Source organism: Nicotiana sylvestris, chromosome 8 (genome assembly GCF_000393655.2).
Source record: "Nicotiana sylvestris chromosome 8, ASM39365v2, whole genome shotgun sequence".
Taxonomy (NCBI): domain Eukaryota; kingdom Viridiplantae; phylum Streptophyta; class Magnoliopsida; order Solanales; family Solanaceae; genus Nicotiana; species Nicotiana sylvestris.
Window position 1 is genome coordinate 138,751,960 of NC_091064.1, and position 20,133 is coordinate 138,772,092.

Here is a 20,133-nt window from a genome sequence, read left to right on the forward strand (position 1 = left end):
GCTTGCACGGTCAAGGGCTCTCTTTAGCTCAGCTTTAGCAGCAACAACACTCTACGAATAGGCCGCCATTTTCTATCCCGCCCTGGTATTACTCATCACAACCTCGGCCAGGACATTCACCACCTCGGTCTTTGCATTCGAAAGCTCGGACAAAAGCCTTGCGATCATGTTCGCCGGGCAGAATCATTCGCACGAACTGTCTGGATTTGCGCCTCAAGACCGGAAACCTTGGCCTGAGCCCTCTCTTTGGCCACAAAATGGGCACTCACATGTTCCTGCAGCTCTTTGAATCCGCGTTTGGCTCAGCCAACCTCGCCCTAGAACCGTCCTAGCTCATCTGTCTTGTCCTCCAACTGAAATATCAAAACATCAAGATGCTAAGATAGAAAGGGAGTGCAAGACAGCATGAAATACGGGTATCAGTTTCTCTAGGAGGATATCACTGGTCCAACCCTGGTCCACCTCATGCTGCAAGGAAATGAGCTTGTTTTCCTTTGCCGCACAAAGAAGCTTGAGGGATTTCTCCCTATCCAAAGCCTCCCGTAATGGGGCCTCTCTACGAAGCAACTCGAATTTAAGCCTGTGAAAGAAAGCTAAAAAAAGAAAAAGAAAAAAGGAAAGAAGAAAAGCACGGGGCCGGAACAATCTTACAGCAGTCAAAACTCACCATGAGGCCAAAATGTTGAGCCTCGTCGAAGACCGAAGCAACGTCCGATAGCGTACCACTTCCAGAAGGTGTCTGATCGACCGAATCGCTTCTCCTTGACCGCTGAGAGGGAATCGCCTCACTGCAAGCCTTTTCGCACCTCAGAGCATCTTTTCTTTTGTCAACACTCCTCGATCCCGAGGCCCGCAATCTTTCCTCCTCCCCTGGAGGACACGGCCTCATTTCGAAAGAACCCCCGGCACCTGCAATAGTTGAATCAAATAAGCCAGCAAAAAAGCACCATTTTTAGGAGGCAGAGCGCTGGGAACCTACCACAATGCTTCACCTCCCATCTCTTTTTAGACAGATCTCGCCACAAACGCTTGTCATAAATCGAGCAAGCTGCCAGCTTACGAGACCACTCAGCAACCAATGAGTTGCTATAAATTAGGAATAGAAAGATATCATTACGGAGCCTTCCTCCAGTAAAAACGATGCTAGTTCATATAAGGCACTTACGTGTGAACTTCTATTTCTCAAGAAATGGCAAAAACTCTCCAGGAATGACATCGGTCGTTCGAATCTGAACGAACTGATTCATCCATTCCCGGTCACCGTCCTCCTCGCTGCAGACTACAGGAGCTCGGGTGGATCGATGCTGAAGAGCAATTAGGCCCCGGTAACGCAATGGCCGATATAACCTCACGAGATGGATGAGTGTAAACTCTATCCCGACCTTGTCGGCAAAATATCTCATTGCCTGCACTATTGTCCAAACGGAGGGATGAGCCTGCACCAGTGTCACCTGATATCTCTGACAAAAATTGAGCACGACCCAGTCGGGGGAACCCGACACAAAAACATGTGTGTATACACTTAAAAATCCCTCAACATATGTCATAACGCTCTCCTCAGGGGAAGGTACTTGTAATATAATGCCTTCCCCCCATCCGAAATCTTTTCTAATTATCTTAAATTTTTCCTCTCCCACTGATGAAATGATCCTCGACACATGCTCCCGGTGGCCTAGAAATTGGGAGGTTTCCCCAGCGTAACAACTCCCCTCGAGGCAGGGCATCCCTAGCCCCGTTCACTTGACATCGGAGGCGATCCGCTAGCACCAACCGAATGTGGAATGCGGGAGGGACTCCCCTCCACCCGATGATTGGACAACGACGTAGCAATCATGGCTACGGAAAAATAGGGGGAGAAATGAGGATCTGAGCAAAAATTTTATGAAATAGGGTAGCGAAAGGACTAGTACAAAGCGCCAGGCTCTAGGGAAGAGATAGCTTTTTCAAAACAGCAAATTCACCACTGGAAAGATGGATGAACAAATATATAGGGGCAAGGCAACAACTACCCGCCTACCCAAGAGGACCAATTAATTCTGGTCGCGTTAACGTCGCCCTCTCCTAGGGAAACGTACTAGCAGAATCACCTCGTACCCTTTTTATCGGATCATACAAATATTGTTACCCCGTATAACTCAAAAAAAATTGCTTTCCTCGGAGTGCTGCCCTATGTCTCGAGTATTGGTCCGAGAGAAGCTGTCGATTTAACCTTGGGGCATGGCCAGTTTCAAGATCTCGATTTCTCCGAGAATAGGTTTCGAAAGGCCAACATCGAGAGTCAAAAGCTATATCGCGAAAACAAAGGAGAAAAAGAAGAAGAGACTGAAAAAGGGCTGACAGGAGGAAAACCCTTTTTTTTACATTGCCAAAAAACGTATTCACAAAAAACATCTTTACACAACCCATCCCTTGGGGGCCGCTTACAAAGGGAAAAGGAAGGGATACAAAATGACTCAGAGACTACTCCTCATCGCTATAATCTTCGCCCTCATCGGGGGCAACTAAAAGCACCAGTTCTTCCTCCAATTCATGGGTTTCCTTGAGATCTGCTGATAGGTCGATACCTCTGGCTCCGATTTCCTCCAAGGTCTATCTCATCTCCTCCGCCTTAGCATGCTTAATAGCCCGAGTTAATTTCTGCTCAGCTGCTATTGATATGTCACGAGCTATTCTATGCATCGTGGTTGCATCCTCATAATAAGTGACAGCATTTCATTCAGCCTTGGACTTAGTTGCGTCCAAAGCAGCAACCTCCTTGCGAGCATCATTGAGAAATTCCCAAAATGTCGCCAACTCACCGGCCGCTACTTCATTTCGCTCCCTCAGCCCGAAAATCTCCATATTCAGTTGGTTAATCTGTGAGCCATTCTGCTCTACATACAAAAGAAAGGTGAACCAATTTATGTCGAAATACGAGAACAGAAGTCAGGTGCAAGCAAGGCAAAATAATTGCGCGGTAACATTGGCCTTTTCCCGAAGCGCCGTTTCCAAAGCAGCTCGGAGCTCTCCTAGTTCTTTCCCTCTCTGGGCAAAGCGAGCCTCCGAATCCTGTAGCATCAAAGTAGCTTTCTTACATTCCTTCTCATGATAAGAAAGCTCCTTGTGGAGTTGATGATGGCATGATCATACATCTCCTTGCACTGTGGCATAGCGAACAAGTTAGAAAGATAAAGGATGACGTCCGAAGATAAAAAGAATGCACAAGAAATGGCTGTCACCTTCCGCATGAACTTCTCTGCCGCTTTGACGGCACCGGGAACATCGAGATCGGCACTATCACTAACACCATCAAAGATGTAGGAAATAGAGCCTCCCCCTTAGAGAGGAATCCCCGCTTTGACGTCGACCATTTCTTGAGCATCTTGCAGTACCCCTGGCGAGACCTGGAAGCACAAGAGGAAGTCATTCAAGTCGCCAACTTCTCCAGAAGGCAACCTATGTTCCTGAAAGGCTCCAAGCCCCGACCCTTCAAGATCAATGGCAGCGGTCCCACCGGCGGAAACAACATCGAATCCAGCCACGCGATTTGAAGTTGCATCTGCACCCTTTTCGAGGGTCCCGTTTCACGAGACTGATCGGAGTCAGCCATTCCAGACTTAGAAGCCTTCGACCGAAGCACCTACGGGCTCTCACATTCAACCTCATCCTCTTCTTCAGCGGACATTCGTCATCATCCTCTCCCTCGGTGTCAGGATTTGCCTCTGAAGTTGAAGCAAAAGTCCCAGCAGTGGCTCGATGCTAGAGTGATCTGGTTTTCTTTTTCGGAGGAAGGGCGACAGCTGCTTTCCTTTTTCTCTTTTTATTTTTACCAGGATATAAAGCCCCCACTTTACCGCCAGGGGGCGGCCTCATTAGCATATTCTCGCCAAGAGCTGCACAAATGCGGTAACCGCAGGATGTCACCACTAAGGGCGCAGGGGTAAACACAAACATAAGACATAGACGGTAAGGAGACTCTATCGTGATTCTTGGCCACCCATCGCCCATTGGCCAGATCGGTCCAAGATTGAACAAAATATGGGAACGCCTTGTCTAGTCGCTCGATCCATCTCGACAAATCCGGAACCACCTCTGGGCACCAAGCAGTGGCTACGAGAAGTATAGAGAGGGTGTTACTTCAAAGAAAAGTAGTGGAAAAGGGGTTAAGATAAAATTGCTTACGTTGCATGTTCCATCTCTCTAGAAAGGGCATCCTTATGGCCGGGATAATATCTGAGGTTTTCACCCGGATCTGCTCATCCACCCTAGATCCTTACCCTCATCGATGCTTGAGAAGAATGATTTTTTGGATCGATGGCGGAGCCTGATCAAACCTTGATAAAATCGAGGACTATACATCCTGATCAAATGGTTGAGGGTGAAAGCCTCACCCCTAACCCTTTCGGTAAAATGGCGGAGCATCAATACTGTCCTCTAGAAAGAAGGATAGATCTGACCAAGCGTCACTTGTTACTTATCACAGAAGTCAAGGATGACCGGGTCTACCTCTGGGGGAGAAAACTCGGAATATTCGTTGGGACCCAAGGTGAATGGGTAGGTACACATGTAAAGAAAACCAGCCTTGTAGTCTGTTATATTCTCTCCAGGACCGGGAATCTCCACTTTCACTACCTTGTTCCATTGGCAATCTTTCCTCACCATTTGTACTTCGGTCACGACGCTAATATACCGAGACATGTGCTCGCACTGGCCCAGTGTGCATGAAGTGGTATTGATGTTAAAGTGCGTTAACATATCGAGATCAGGTGGGGTGCATTGTTTCAAGGAAGGAATCGCTCCGATTTTCTCTTTAGACGGTCGAGAGGGCGATGCAACTTTGCTCCCCCGAGGAACCTTCCTAGAAGTCCTAACCATGTGAATGGTAAAAATTCTTCTATAAAAAGATGAAAGAGTGTAAAAGACAAAGGGCTCTAACTCGTGAATTTGGAAATGGGGTGAAAGTAAGAAGTGTCACACAGCAGATGCATTTATAGGAACCGCTTGGGGAGCAGAAGGGACGAACCAATGGCAGTTCGTGGGTTCCTCGATTATCGCATCTACCGGCGTCCTTGCATGGTTCTTTGGAACATGGCATTTAATGCTCTTAAAATGGTTGACGTCACGGCAAAGATGACCTCGAGACGACGGTTCAAAATCGTTTCCGGTTACTTCGTTCTAGGAAACGCGGAGACTACCTATATACGGTGAAATCGGAGGGACCAATTTCTCACCATTAATGTGTGTTCAGGGAGTCATATCGATATCTCGAGACTACGGGGTTGCGGTCAAGCTCCCTCCCCCGAGGTTCATTCATGTCCGGCCCAATAATGATCCCGAGGGTGGGGAACTCTTGTGGCAGGCAAATGGCATCAGTAGAGTCTAGTATCATGCGTAGCCGTCCCATCTCCGTGTCTTTACACTTAATGCATTATGTACTATGTTATATTCCCCCTCCTATATAGAGGGGATCCTTACTACCTTGTAAAGGGCTGTTGTTGCTCCAACCACTCTACACAAGATCAATAATATTTCTCTCTCTCTCTCTCTTTTCTCTTTAACTCACCTGCTCGAGGCTGCTCTTTGCATTTATTGCTTTCATACTTTTTATTCATTTATTGCTTGATATTGGCCGTAAAGAGCCTTCTTTAAGTATATCTTAACTGTTATCCCATTCCCGACTACCCTCGATAGCTCTAGATCAAGCCGGATATTAACCTCGAGGCCTTTCATTAACCAGTCCGAAGCCCAGGTAGCAAGCCCTTCGGTTTGATTACTGCCTTGTTTTAGCTTATACTTCATCGTTAAACTTCATACGCCTAGCATCAACTGATCTAACAACTAGCATAAAAATAGATCACGTATTTTTAGAGTCCCATTTACAAATTTAATTATTGTTACCATTTTCACGGTAAACACCTTTGTTTTTGTATTTGACAGTCTTGGAGAATTCCTTTGGATGCGTTCTCGGGAAACATGATGTGACCGGAAAGAAAGAACATGCCATATACTATTTGAGCAAGAAGTTCACTAGTTATGAAGACAAATACACTTTATTGGAAAGGACTTGTTGCGCCTTAACTTGGGTCACTCAGAAGTTTAGGCATTACTTGTTGGCCTACACCACCTATCTCATTACCAGATTGGACCCTTTGAAATACATATTCCAAAAGCCAATACCCACTGGAAGGTTGGAGAAATGGCAAATCCTGCTCATCGAGTTTGACATAGTCTATGTCACTCGCACGGCAATGAAAGCTCAAGCTTTAGCGGATCACCTAGCGAAAAATCCTGTTGATGATGAATATTAGCCTTTGAGTACTTAATTTCTGGATGAGGAAGTAAATTCGGTTGAGATAATCTCAAAAAACACCAACGCTTGGAAAATATTCTTCGATGGAGCTGTTAATGCAAAAAGTGTCGGGATTGGGGCAATTTTGATCTCACCCACTGGTCAGCACTATCCGGTCACAACCCGGCTTCGGTTTTTCTACAAGAACAACACTGCCGAGTATGAAGCCTGTATTATGGGCATGAACATTCCAATCGACCAAGATGTGGAAGAATTGTTAATCATGGGAGATTCGGACTTGATTATCCGACAAGCTCAAGGTGAATGGGAAACTCGGGATGTCAAGCTTATTCCATACATGCAACATATGGAAGATCTTAGAAAGTGGTTCAAGTTCGTCAAGTTCAGGTACATTCCTCAATTTCACAATGAGTTAGCTGATGCACTAGATACTTTGGCCTCGATGCTGCCATATCCAGGCAATATCCACATTGACCCATTGGAAATCCAAATTCGAGAAAAACATGGTTATTGCAGCGTAGTTGAAATAGAGCCTGATGTTCAGCCATGGTATCATGATATCAAAAGATTCTTTAAAATAAGAGAAGATCCTGAGCAAACTAGTGGAGACCAAAAGAGAACCATTAGAAGGCTTGCCAGTGGCTTCTTCTTGAGTAGAGAGGTCTTGTACAAAAAGACTCCAGATCTGAACCTTTTAAGATCTGTGGAAGCCCAAGAGGCCGGAAGAATCATGAATGAAGTACATGTAGGAGTGTGTGGACCCCATATAAATGGATACATCCTTGCAAAGAAAATCCTTCTAGCAGGTTATTATTGGATGACTATGGAAAAGGATTGCTTTAGTTTTGTCCAAAAGTGTCATCAGTATCAGGTACATGGTGACCTGATTCATGCACCGCCTTCAAAATTACATCCTTTGTCAGCACCGTGGCCATTCGTTGATTGGGGTATGGATTTCATTGGGCCAATCGAGCCAAAAGCTTCAAATGGACATAGATTTATATTAGTTGCCATTTACTACTTCACCAAGTGGGTCGAAACAGTCACTCTCAAAGCCGTTACTAAGAAAGCAGTGGTGGATTTTGTGCATTCCAACATTATATGTCGTTTTGGCATTCCTAAAACTATTATTACAGACAATGCTGCAAACTTGAATAGTCATTTGATGAGGCAGGTATGCGAACAATTTAAGATCACGCACGAAACTCCACCCCTTATCGGCCCAAAGCTAATAGTGTTGTTGAAGCAGCGAACAAAAATATCAAGAAATTTTTTAGGAAAATGATTCAAAGTTCTAGGCAATGTCATGAAAAGTTGTGTTTTGTATTGTTGGGATATCGCACGACCGTGCGCACATCAACTGGGGCAACACCCTACCTATTGGTTTATGGCACTGAAGCCGTAATACCCATTGAAGTGGAAATTCCATCTCTTAGAATCATCGTTGAAGCTGAGGTTGAGGATAATGAGTGGGTCAAAACTCGTTTAGAACAGTTGATCTTGATTGATGAAAAGAAGATGGTTGCAGTTTGCCACGGGCAGTTGTATCAACAAAGAATAGCCCGTGCCTACAACAAGAAAGTGCGGCCTAGGAATTTTTAGGTGGGGCAACTCATTTTGAGACGTATTCTCCCGTATCATAAGGAAGCAAAAGGAAAGTTTGCTCCAAACTGGAAAGGTACATACATTATAAGAAAATTGTTGCCGAAAGGGGCAGTGTACTTGCGAGACATTGAAGGAAATGACCCTGAAATAGCTGTCAATGCAGACTCGGTCAAAAGCTATTATGTTTAACCATTCTGCGATACCAAGATTCTCCGGTTGGCTGACGAAGTCTTTCATTCTCGCTACCCAAACACTTTAACCCTTTGCTAACTTTTTGAGATGGTTACCTTTCTTTGATTACCCTCTTTGGAACCCGAAAATGTTTGTAAAAAAAAAGAAGAAAATCAAAAATAAAGTTTCCCTAAAATACATTTGACTTGATTCTGAAAGGATACGTAGGTAGCCTCTCTCTGGGGTTCAGTCACACCAAAACAAAAATCCACATTCCCCCAAAGTTGAAACTGGGGAAGAATTTGTAATGGTTCGGCGACGGTTCGCCTGAAAGGTTCCAAAGGTGTAATTCAACTCAAAATCTTTTTACCCTAAAACCCTGTTCGAAGTCCTTCTGATCAATTGGTAAAGAAGTTCAAAATGGGAGGTTGTTGGTTATTTGCATTTCGATACAATCAATTGAGAGAAATAAAATGAGAGAGTCTTATTGGTGAAAACTCACATGGGCACAGTAAGGGGATGGTGAACAAAGAAATTGAAAATGAGAGAGTCTTTTTAGTGAAAACTCACAAAGAGCACCATAAGGAGATGGGGAGAAGAGAAATGAGAGAGGTCAGTCGGTGAAAACCCGTAAAGGGCGCCACTGATCGAAAAAAAAAAGAAATCCTTACAACCATCGGCACTGATAGAGTCCTGGAAAGGTTTCTCGGTTTTGAGGTATAAGTTATGATGGGTTTATGAGAGATTGGATGGTTGCGCAGATGGGGTATCCAGTCCAAGAAGCATGTCAAGTCTATTGAAGTCTGCATGCACTCTAGATAAGTCCTTCTTTCCTTTCCCTGAAAGGGACACTTCTCGTATAAATTCATTATCCTGTCCGTTGTTTACTTTTCTTTGAATCCCTTTCGGTGTAATTCTCCTCCGAAACTAATACAAAGAAAAGATGGAAAGATTGGTTTTACAGGGTTTTTGTTTGACAAAAGTTGAAATTCAAGAAAAAAAGCACCCAACCTCAGCAGGTGCATCAAGTCAATCTCGATTGGCCCTGATGGCCGATGCTCTAGAGTCAAAATTATTGAAAAGGAAAAAAATCCGAAGTCAAGTTCCCATAAAGGAAAAATAAGATGAAAAGGCCAAAGCCCCACACGGGCTAACCTTCATGTGAAATTTTGAAAAGTTAAGATCCCTGGGTTTAGAAAAGAGACCGATTTCCAAAAAGCCAGCGAGCAATGGAGATTGTCATCGAAAAAGTTGGGCCGAGATCAAGTGATCAAAACAATCAAGGACAGAAAACCAACCACCGCTTCAAACTGACGAATTGTTATTTGATTTGAAAATAGGAAAACAGGTGCAATCCAAAGCAGCCTTACAAGAAGCAGGTGCAACCAAAAAAAAACTGCGCAAGGGCTAGAAACAGCGTTGCAGCAATAACCAATCCAAAAGGGAAGTCTCCTCCAAATTCTTTCCTACATTTTTACTCATTTTCTTAAATAAAAAAAATGAAATGAAAAGAAAGAAGGAAATTCAAAATCATAGTAGCATAGGGTCCCACTCCCTAGCTGATGCCAGCGTAACCTGGTAATCTTTCCAACATAGGGTCCCAGTCCCTAGTCGATGCCAGCATAACCTGGTAATCTTTTTCAACATAGGGTTTCATTCCCTAGTTATCCCCGGTATAACCCGAGGACCTTTTCCGGCATAACCCGATAACTTTTCGTAACCCGTGGAACTCCCCGGCATAACCCGAGGACCTTTTCCGGCATAAACCGATGACTTTCCCAGCATAATCCGTGGAACTCCCTGGCATAAACCGAGGAGCTTTTTCGGCATAACCCAATGACTTTCCTGGAATAACCCGAGGACCTTTTCCGGCATAACCCGAGGACCTTTTCCGGCATAACCCGATGACTTTCTCGGCATAACCCGTGGACCTCCCTGGCATAACCCGAGGACCTTTTTTGGCATAACCCGATGGTTTTCCCAACATAACCCGTGAACCTCCCCGGCATAACTCGTGGACCTTTTCCGGCATAACCCGATGACTTTCCCGGCATAACCCATGGACCTTTTTCCGGCATAACCTGATGACTTTCCCGGCATAACTTGTGGACCTCCCAAGCATAACCCGATGACTTTCCCAGCATAACCCGTGGACCTCCCAACATAACTCGAGGACCTTTTCCAGCATAACCCGGTCATTTTTCCAGCACAACATGGTAATCTTCCCAACTTGGGGCCTCCAATTCCCATTTGATTTCATTTTAGATATAGGGTCTCCACTCCTTAATTTCTTTTTCTCAGGGACACACAGTCCCGATTTTATTGCTTTCAATAAAGAAATAGTTTAGATTTTGTTGCGATAACTCACGAAATTTTCCTAGTAAAACTGAGGCAGAAAATTTCCGTTTATTTGTTTTTGTGTCTGAACAGGTTATACCTCAAGACATAGGGTTTGAGATGACCAAAAGAAGAAATCTTAATCCAGAATAAAAGAAAAAAAGAACAAGAAAAAAGAAGTGAGCTTTCAAGTGTAGAAGTGGAGAAAAGATGCGGACTGCTCAAGATATGATTGAAGTCACAAGCTTTGCATGTCCTGCCTTGATCCGAAAAGCCAAAGAAGAATGAATCAGCGGTTATAGTTAAACGAGCATCAAGATTCAAATCAAAGTCTGCAGGAAGAACCAGTCAAGACTGAAGATCAAGCTTTAGAAGGTTTATAGATAGGAATCTTGTAACTCATAGTTGATAGGTTTAGTTAGTTTAGTTTTTTCATCTTTTATTTCGTTGTAATAAGGGAAGCAAACAAAAACAGCAGCATCAACAGCAGTGAAATCATAGTTTCCCGATAGTCCCAGCTACCAAAACTTTCCGAACTACACTGACATGATTCCTTTATAGCCAAGGATATATAGGCAACCTCGGAAGCAAGGTTCGGTCAGATCTTTCAAAAAAGCTTCCCACGGAGTATCCAAACGGGCAAAAATCGCTCGTATCCACTCACTTTATCTTTGCCCGAAAACTCTTCATGTTTCCGAGCAAAGAGGGGCAGCTGTGAGCACGTAATTTTTTGCCCTATGTGAAATACCCCTACAAATTAAAAGAAATAGATTTTTCCCAAATTGTTTGCAATTTTTATAGGATTTTTTGTAGATTTTCGTTAATTGTTTGCATTTTTGTTCATGCCTAATTCTGTTAAAATCATGAAACAATATTAAAAAATATCATGCATTGCATTTAGATTTTGTGTTCATATTTTAGGATTAATTAGTTAATTAGTTGTTTTATTAAAAATAAAAATCACAAAATTGGTTTACTTTTATATTTTTAGCTTTTAATTCTAGATCAGTAGTTTTTCTCTTTTAATTTAGTATCAATTAATTTTTATAAATTTTATAATTAGTTTATTTTTACAACTTAGATTAATTTAGGGTTTAAATTAGGATTTTTATTTATTAAAGAAAAGAAAAGAAAAAGGATTAAAAAAAAGAAGGCTAGTTTTAAAGTTTGATTGGGCCAGTTTGCACCCGAAATTTTCCCCAACCCAAGCCCAAATAATTAACTTACCCGGTCCAGTCCCTCACTTAACCAAACGACACCTCTCCAAGACCAGTGACTCCTATCTAATGATCTCGTTTGATCGAACGGAAGGGAACTAATCTTCCCATTAATATAAAACTATCCTAACCAGTTCCCCCCCCCCATTCGAACCCCTCTCATTTCAGTCTCTCACCCAAACCCTAGCCGCCCTAAAAATTCTCCATTGCCTCCGTCGCCAACCGCCCACCGAAAATCGCCTCATGGCAGTTCCGGTGCTCCAAACCTCCCCAAATTGATACCATGCAACTCGTGTCCTCTCCTCTTCTCAAATCCATCATCCATTTCCCAAAAACACCACCCAAATTCATCAATTTCAAATCTGAGGTTCAACCTAAAAAACCCTAATTCACCCAAATCACACCCCACACTCCTCACATCCCTCTGAACCCTAAACTACAACTAATTTCCCAAAAAACCCGCCCATTTCTTCGAATTTTGAATCTAAGATCCTATGAACCCTAATTTTTCCCCCTCTATGATTTCCAGTCAGTGTTTGATAAGTTGAACCCCAAACTTTCATTAATCGATTGTTTCTTGTTAAGAACAGTCGGTTAATGTTAGTTAAAGTTCATTTCATCTTGTGGAGAAATTTGTCAAAATGTTCGTTTTTTGGTCCGAAATAAACGTAGGTAATTTCTTGCATTATTTCAGTTTCTTTTCTTTTCCTCTTTCTTTTCTTTGTTTCTTCTTCATCATTTTTTGTTTCTGTCTTAGCCGCATGTTTAAGGTTCTTTCTTTTCTTTGTTCAGAATTGTGTTATTTGTTTGCTTTTGCATTTAGGGAATCAGATTAGTTAGTAGTTTAATTTAAAATTTAGCTTAATTAGGTTTCCTATTTAGGATTGAATGCATGAAATGTTCTATTTTCTTCGTCATATTTTGTTTTGATTTCAGTACTCTGTTTAGGAATATTTTTGTTCTTTGTCTCATTTCTAATTTCAGTTCATGCTAAAAGAATTTAGGCTTAGGTACAGGTTTAATTGAATTAGCATTTGTTCCGTTTGATCTTTATTGCCTTTTGATTCAGATTTTGTGTCGTTTGCCTTAGTCTGTAAATCAATAGAAACTTATAGGGACCTAATTGGGTTAAAATAAAACTTAAGGGAACTTCAGAGCCTAAAAAATAAATATCTAGGAAAAAGGAAGTTTCTAGAAACTGTACAGTTGTCCTAGCTATTGTAAAAAATATGCTGAAAAATAAGATAAGACGGACAGCTGTATCAGGGCTGTGAGGGAGGACAGTACTATTTTCAGAATTAGGATAAGGAATATTCCTAAAAAATACCCACCCTAGGCAGCCTATATATAGATACTCTTATTCTGAAAATGACACATACAATCAGATTTTTACAACCCTAAAATACACTCTAAAAAGTTCAACTGTTTCCTGAGAAGTTGATTTTCTTTTCCTTTGAGTTTAGCAAACTTAAAGAACTTCTTTGAGAATTTCTGGGTTGTCATAAGTCAAGAAAATGGATTGAATTTGAAGATTTCTTTTCTGGGATTTACCCTGCTCCTGCTGTGTTGTTTAAGTTTGGTTAAGCTCCAGCTTTCATTATTTTTATCTTCCCATGGTCTTCTTTCTGATGTTCTTCCTGTTTCTGGCCATTAGGTATATAACACCACAATCTGAAGCTTCTTTTAAATATGAAACTGAAGTTGTAATTTGTTTAAGCTTTGCCTATGTTTAACATTTTTGCATCAAAGATGTGTGGTTATCTTGTTTATTACCAAATCTATCCATTCTTTGCTTTCTACCATGATGAACGAAGTCTATTACTGTGATTGTGCTGCTGAAATCTCGTTAGAAATAGAGCTATTTGAGTTTTAATGTGAAATAATGTAGCATAAGTTTAGTCCATAGTTGAAGCAGACTTATTTGGTACTTTAGCACTACATTATTCTTTTAAAAGCTGAATGTGTGAGTTGTTTGTATCCATGAAGTTTAGTGGGATATGAATGTTGCATGATAAGGTGATGACAATATGGTTAAAGGTTACAGTTTTAGCTCTAGCTTTATATATAGGGCTTCTATAGTTTTTTGCATATGCAACTGAAGGGAAGGGATCTTACTCTGAAGATACTGAAGGGTGTTGTTGTTGGTCACATGGCTATAGTCTTCATATTTAGCCACCAGTTGGCCAAATCAGCAAGATCTGAGTGAAAGAGTGGGATTCTACTGTTAAAAGCATGCTGAAACTAGTGTTTTCATGTTGTAAATTGAGCTTTTGATGGATAAATCATATCCAAAAAGGGGCAATTATTCATTAGGCTATCAATTACATGAAAGTTGTAATATCTTAGTTGTAGATGTAATAGTTCATGTATTTAATATGTTATAATGTAATGTTTCTGATTTTGGAAAGTTTTATCTTCATCTGGAGGACTGTAATGAGTTAGGTTCTGTTCTTATTAAATCAAATGTTGTTAAGAATGTAATTATTTGTTGTGATATTTTCATAAGTAAAATGTCCAAGGCTATGGGCCAAACCTTCAAGGCTAAAAGGCATTTCTCTGCGACTAAAGTTGGGTCAGACTTGCGATTGAGCCCAGATGGGGGAAAAACAAATCTCAACAAGTTTGGGCCTAGGCCATTGGTCCTGGGCATTAAACCCAATAGCTTGGCTCGATTATAAAGTTTCTTTTGTAAACATATAGTATGAATGTATGTATTTTATGTCTTGCAAATCATGTTAGTGAAATTAATATTCGAATTTGGATTGCATTTTGAAATTTTTGTTTCTGATTTTCCTATATCAAAGTGAATCGTTTTGAAATTTTTTTTTGACAAATGTGTAAGCTTTAGAATGTAAAGGGTAGATAGGCCCAGCTACTAAATGTTTGTAACTTGGCCAGCCTAGTATGAGCTCAATGTGAGCCGACTTTAGTTAGAAATCAGGCATGTCGAGGCCTTTGAATTTATTTCACTTTTGGTCCAAATTTTGAGCCCAGCGCAGCTTCAAGGTTGATTGATCCTTTGCTAATTAATCAAATGGGCCACTGCTGATCCAAACCTCTTATAAAAAATTATTAAAGGTCCAATACATATACCCCCAAACATGTTCATAACTTATAGCTTATTGTTAAGTTCAAATTAGTTTTAAATAAAAGCCCCCATTAGATTGCTTTAATTGAGTACAAATCTTTTAAAATAAATTGAGGCGTGCCATACATAAATAAAATTCATAACCTATGGCCCTCATTTTAATCTTATAACTTAGATATTAAACAATCTTGAAACATTCATAGCTTTCTTTAGTCGCGACTTAGTCTATTATCGTGATTATGTATACATTCGCGTAACATAATTATGAATTTTTTTCTAAATATAAATCGAGGTATGCGTTCGCGCAACTTCGACAAAACTTTCTTAATAATTAATAAAGTATGATTAATTATGAAAACGTGCGCATGACATAATTTTTGACGTGCCAAACGAAATGAGTACATGTATGCATGACTCAATTCTTTAATTATGAATAATCAAGCAATTAAAAGCGGTAAAAAGTAAATGTGCATAGGTTCTAAAATAAGTAATTAGATAACTTAAGCTAAGTATAAATTGCTAAGTGACCGTGCTAGAACCACGAAACTCGAGAATGCCTAACACCTTCTCCCGGGTTAAGAGAATTTCTTATCTAGAATTTTTGGTTCGCAGACTTTTTAATAAAGTAAAAAATTCTCCTTGATTTGGGATTTAAAATAAACTGGTGACTTGGGATACCAAATAAACTCTCCCAAGTGGAGACTCTAAAAATAAATATAATAATACCATTTTGATTTATGTCACTTAAATTGAAAAAACTCCCTTATACTCCCATTCGGGTGGTAAAAAAAGGAGGTGTGACAACAGCATTATTATTACTTATCCTGATGAACCAACGACTGTGACATATAATGAGACAATGTAACATAAGGATAGTGATTTAGAGGAAATAGAAGAAGAAGATACAATCCCTGAGGAAATTGTCAGAGAGGTGGAAAATTTTGAGAATAAACCTAAGTCAAATTTGGACCAAATCGAGATAGTCGACTTGGGAGATTCTGAAACAGTCAAAGAAACTCACATAAGCATTCACCTGTTACCATTAGAGAAAGAGGAGTACACCCGTTTCCTGAAAGAATACGAAGATATCTTCACATGGTCTTATGATGATATGACTGGGTTGAGCACATCTATAGTGGCTCATAAACTACCTACCGACCCGATGTGTCCGCCTATAAAATAGAAACTCAGAAAGTTCAAGCCTGATATGAGTCTAAAAATCAAAGTGGAAGTCACCAAGTAGATCAAAGCTAAAGTTCTCAGAGTGGTCGAATATCCTACTTGGTTGGCTAACATTGTGCTAGTTCCGAAGAAGGATGCGAATGTCAGAGTATGTGTCGACTCTATCGGGATATAAACAAAGCAAGTCCTAAAGATGATTTCCCCTACCCAATATACACATACTAATCGACAACTGTGCCAAGCATGAACTCCAATCCTTTGTGGATTGCTTCGTGGGATACCATCAGATCTGGATGAATGAGGAAGATGCCGAGAAAACAGCCTTTATCACTCTGTGGGGGATGTATAGTTGTAAAATGATGCCATTTGTCCTGAAGAACATTGGAGCCACTTATATGAGAGCCATGATGACTATTTTCCATGATATGATTCACAAAGAAATAGAGGTGTACGTGGATTATATCATCATCAAATCCAGATGAAGCACATATCATATAGCAGACTTAAGGAAGTTTTTTAATCGGCTTCGAATGTACAATCTGAAATTGAATCCTGCAAAGTGTACCTTTGGAGTCCCTGCTGGAAAATTGCTAGGTTTCATCGTTAGTCGCCAAGGGATTGAATTAGACCCTTCAAAAGTCAAAGCTATCCAAGATTTGCCACCTCCGAAGAGCAAGAAAGATGTGAGGAAATTCTTGGGACGTCTCAATTACATCAGTCACTTCATAGCACAATCGACCATGATCTGTGAACTAATTTTCAAAATGCTGAAGAAGGATGCTGCAACAAGTTGGACTGAAGAATGTCAAAAGGCTTTCGACATAATCAAGGAATACCTATTCACACCGCCAGTCTTGGTCCCGCCAAAATTAGGTAGACCTCTGCTACTCTATCTGTCCGTACTAGAGGGAGCTTTTAGTTGTGTCTTGGGACAACATGACAAGACAGGGAGAAAAGAGCAAACCATATATTATCTGAGTAAGAAGTTCACACCCTATGAAGCACAGTATTTCCTGCTGGAACGCACCTCCTGCGTCCTGACATGGATAGCTCATAAATTGAGGCATTACTTTTATGCCTACACCACATATCTCATATCAAGGATGGATCTACGACAGTTGGAGAATGTTCTTCGATGGGGCTACAAATTTCAAAGGAGTGGGTATTAGAGCTATTTTGGTGTCATAGATAGGACAGCATTATCCGGTATCCGTAAAGCTCAAGTTTCTGTGAACCAACAATATGGCAGAATATGAGGCTTGCATCATGGGGCTCAATTTGGCCATTGACATGAATATCCAGGAATTGCTGGTAATTGGTGATTCAGACCTTATGGTACATCAGGTTCTAGGAGAGTGGGCTACAAAGAATACCAAAATATTGCAATATTTGTATCACATGCAAGAGCTGATAAAGAGGTTCACAAAGGTAGAATTCAAACATGTTCCGAGAATCCAAAACGAGTTCACAGATGCACTGGCTACTTTGTCATCCATGATACAGCACCCGGATAAGAATTTCATCGACCATATTCCAGTAAGAATCCATAATCAGCTAGCCTATTGCTCTCATGTTAAAGAAGAAGTGGATGGGAACCCGTGGTTTCATGATACAAAGAATAATTGGTAAAAGGAGAATACCGGAGCATGCAAATCATACTCAGAAACACACACTCCGAAGATTATCCAACCATTTCTTCCAAAGTGAAATAATTCTGTATAGAAAGACTCTAGACCCAGGATTATTACGGTGCGTTAATGCCAAGGAAGCTTCCAAACTACTCGAAGAGATGCATTCCGGAACTTGCGAACCACACATGAATGGTTTCGTTTTAGCCAAGAAGATATTAAGAGCAGGATACTTTTGGATTACTATGGAAACGGACTGCATCAAGTATGTCCAAAAGTGTCACCAGTGTCAAGTACATGCAGCTTTGATACGAGTACCACCAAATGAACTCAATACAACAAGTGCACCTTGGCCTTTTGCCGCTTGGGGAATGGATGTCATCGGTCCGATCGAGCCCGATGCTTTGAACAGGCACAGGTTCATTTTAGTGGCTATAGACTACTTCACAAAATGGGTTGAGGCCGCGTCTTACAAGGCTGTAACCATGAAAGTCGTTGTGCATTTTGTTAGGGATCGTATTATTTGCCGATTCAGGGTACCAGAATCCATCATCACTGACAATACCGACAATCTCAACATCGACTTAATCAAAGCTATGTGTAAAATATTCAAGATCAAGCATAAGAATTCCACAACATACAGATCTCAAATGAATAGAGCCGTGGAGGCTGCCAACAAGAACATCAAAAAGATTCTAAGGAAAATGGTAGAAAACCACAAGCAATGGCACGAGAAATTACTATTTGCCTTATTGGGATATCGTACCACAGTTCGCACATCAACCGGAGCAACTCCCTACATATTGGTCTATGGTACAGAAGTTGTCATTTTCGCCGAGGTCGAAATTCTTCCTTAAGAATTATACAAGAAGATGAACTTAGTGATGTAGAATGGATAAGAAGTCGCTATGAACAATTAGCTCTTATTGATGGAAAAAGAATGAGTGTGGTATGTCATGGTCAACTTTATCAAAACAGAATGTCCAAGGTGTTCAACAAAAGGGCCAGACCCAGACAGTTCGCACCGGGACAGCTGGTGCTGAAGCGGATCTCCCCGCATCAAGATGAGGCCAAAGGAAAATTCTCACCTAATTGGCAAGGGCCCTACATATTCCATAGGCTACTAACAGGAGGAGCACTCAGACTTGCAGAAATAAACGGAGAAATTTGGCCAAAGCCTATCAATCCAGACGCAGTCAAGAGATATTGTGTTTAGATTCTTTACATTTCTTTATTGGATGTAACTGAACTATACTTGACATGATTCCCATTTAAGAGAGTATACGTAGGCAGCCCTGTGGTTTCGGTCACATCTTAATAAAATCTTCATTTTCCCAATGGTCAGAAATTGGGGCAGAATTTTGAGGAGGACCCTCAAAATTCCGGAACAACTCCAGCCAACTGCATCATTTATAGAACGGTCAAAGAATCAATTATTAAACTGCGGCAAAATTTTGAGGAGGACCCTCAAAATTCTAAGTGCAAAGAAGCTGCAATATCTCTAATTAAAAGTGGCACAGTCATTGGTTCATCTAATTTACTTGATATTACATATTACTATGTTTTTGGATAACTATATTTATCATGTGCATGCATATTTTCGAAAACTTTATTTCTATGGCAGCCATATGTTACCAGGTTATCTCGAACATGATCTTTAGAGTAAAGCAGAGCAAAGCAAGCAAGCGAAGGCACGAACCGACCTCCCCCACAAAACTCACGAATTTTCTTCAGATGCAGGCACAATAAACATAACAGGAGTATTCACAAGTACACACATATCAAAATCACTATCTTCATAGAGATAAAACTGCCAAACACAAACATGCCTCCACATAAGAAACACTCTGCTATCACTCATTGTCTCCATTTTGCATGAGGCTAAGCCCTGCCTCCTTAATTGTATAAGGCTAAGTTTTGCCTTCCCCTACACGAGACTAAGCATTGTCTCCATAAGGCTAAGCAATGACTTCCCCTGCATGAGACTAAGCATTGTCTCCATAAGGCTAAGCACTGCCTTCCATTGCATGAGACTAAGCCTTGTCTCCCTTTCTTTCATGAGGCTAAGCATTGCATCCTTAAAATTGCATAAGGCTAAGCACTACCTTCCCTTGCATGAGACTAAGCCCTATCTCCCTTTCTTGCATGAGGCTAAGCATTGCCTCCCTGATTGCATAAGGCTAAGACCTACCTTCCATTGCACGAGACTAAGCCTTGTCTTCCTTTCTTGCATGAGGCTAAGCATTGCCTTCTTAAAATTGCATAAGGCTAAGCACTGCCTTCCCTTGTATGAGACTAAACCCTGTCTCCCTTTCTTGCAAGAGGCTAAGCATTGTCTCCCTCATTGCATAAGGCTAAGCACTGTCTTTCATTGTATAAGACTAAGCCATGTCTCCTCTCTTGCATGAGGCTAAGCCCTACCTCCTCAATTACATAAGGCTAAGAATTGCCTTTCATTGCGTGAGACTAATCATTGTCTCCCTTTCTTGCATGAGGCTAAGCATTGCCTCCTTGATTGCATAAGGCTAAGCATTGCCTTCTATTGCATGAGACTAAGCCATGTCTCCTCTTCTTTCATGAGGCTAAGTCCTGCCTCCTCAATTGCATAAGGCTAAG

The 20,133-nt window shown here is 41.1% G+C and overlaps 2 protein-coding genes across 2 annotated transcripts; both read left to right on the forward strand.

Moving 5' to 3' along the window:
* Window positions 1-16,419: 16,419 nt before the first annotated feature.
* LOC138875738 (uncharacterized mitochondrial protein AtMg00860-like) lies at window positions 16,420-17,058 on the forward strand. Its single transcript, XM_070154601.1, has one exon. It carries the CDS (start codon window positions 16,420-16,422, stop codon window positions 17,056-17,058), a length of 639 nt encoding a protein of 212 aa, XP_070010702.1.
* A 73-nt stretch (window positions 17,059-17,131) lies between these two features.
* LOC138875739 (uncharacterized) lies at window positions 17,132-17,518 on the forward strand. Its single transcript, XM_070154602.1, has one exon. It carries the CDS (start codon window positions 17,132-17,134, stop codon window positions 17,516-17,518), a length of 387 nt encoding a protein of 128 aa, XP_070010703.1.
* The last annotated feature ends 2,615 nt before the right edge of the window (window positions 17,519-20,133 follow it).

Excerpts from the sequence above, each read along its gene's own strand:
- LOC138875738 (XM_070154601.1), top strand. The coding sequence starts at position 16,420 with ATGTACAATCTGAAATTGAATCCTGCAAAGTGTACCTTTGGAGTCCCT.
- LOC138875739 (XM_070154602.1), top strand. The coding sequence starts at position 17,132 with ATGGCAGAATATGAGGCTTGCATCATGGGGCTCAATTTGGCCATTGAC.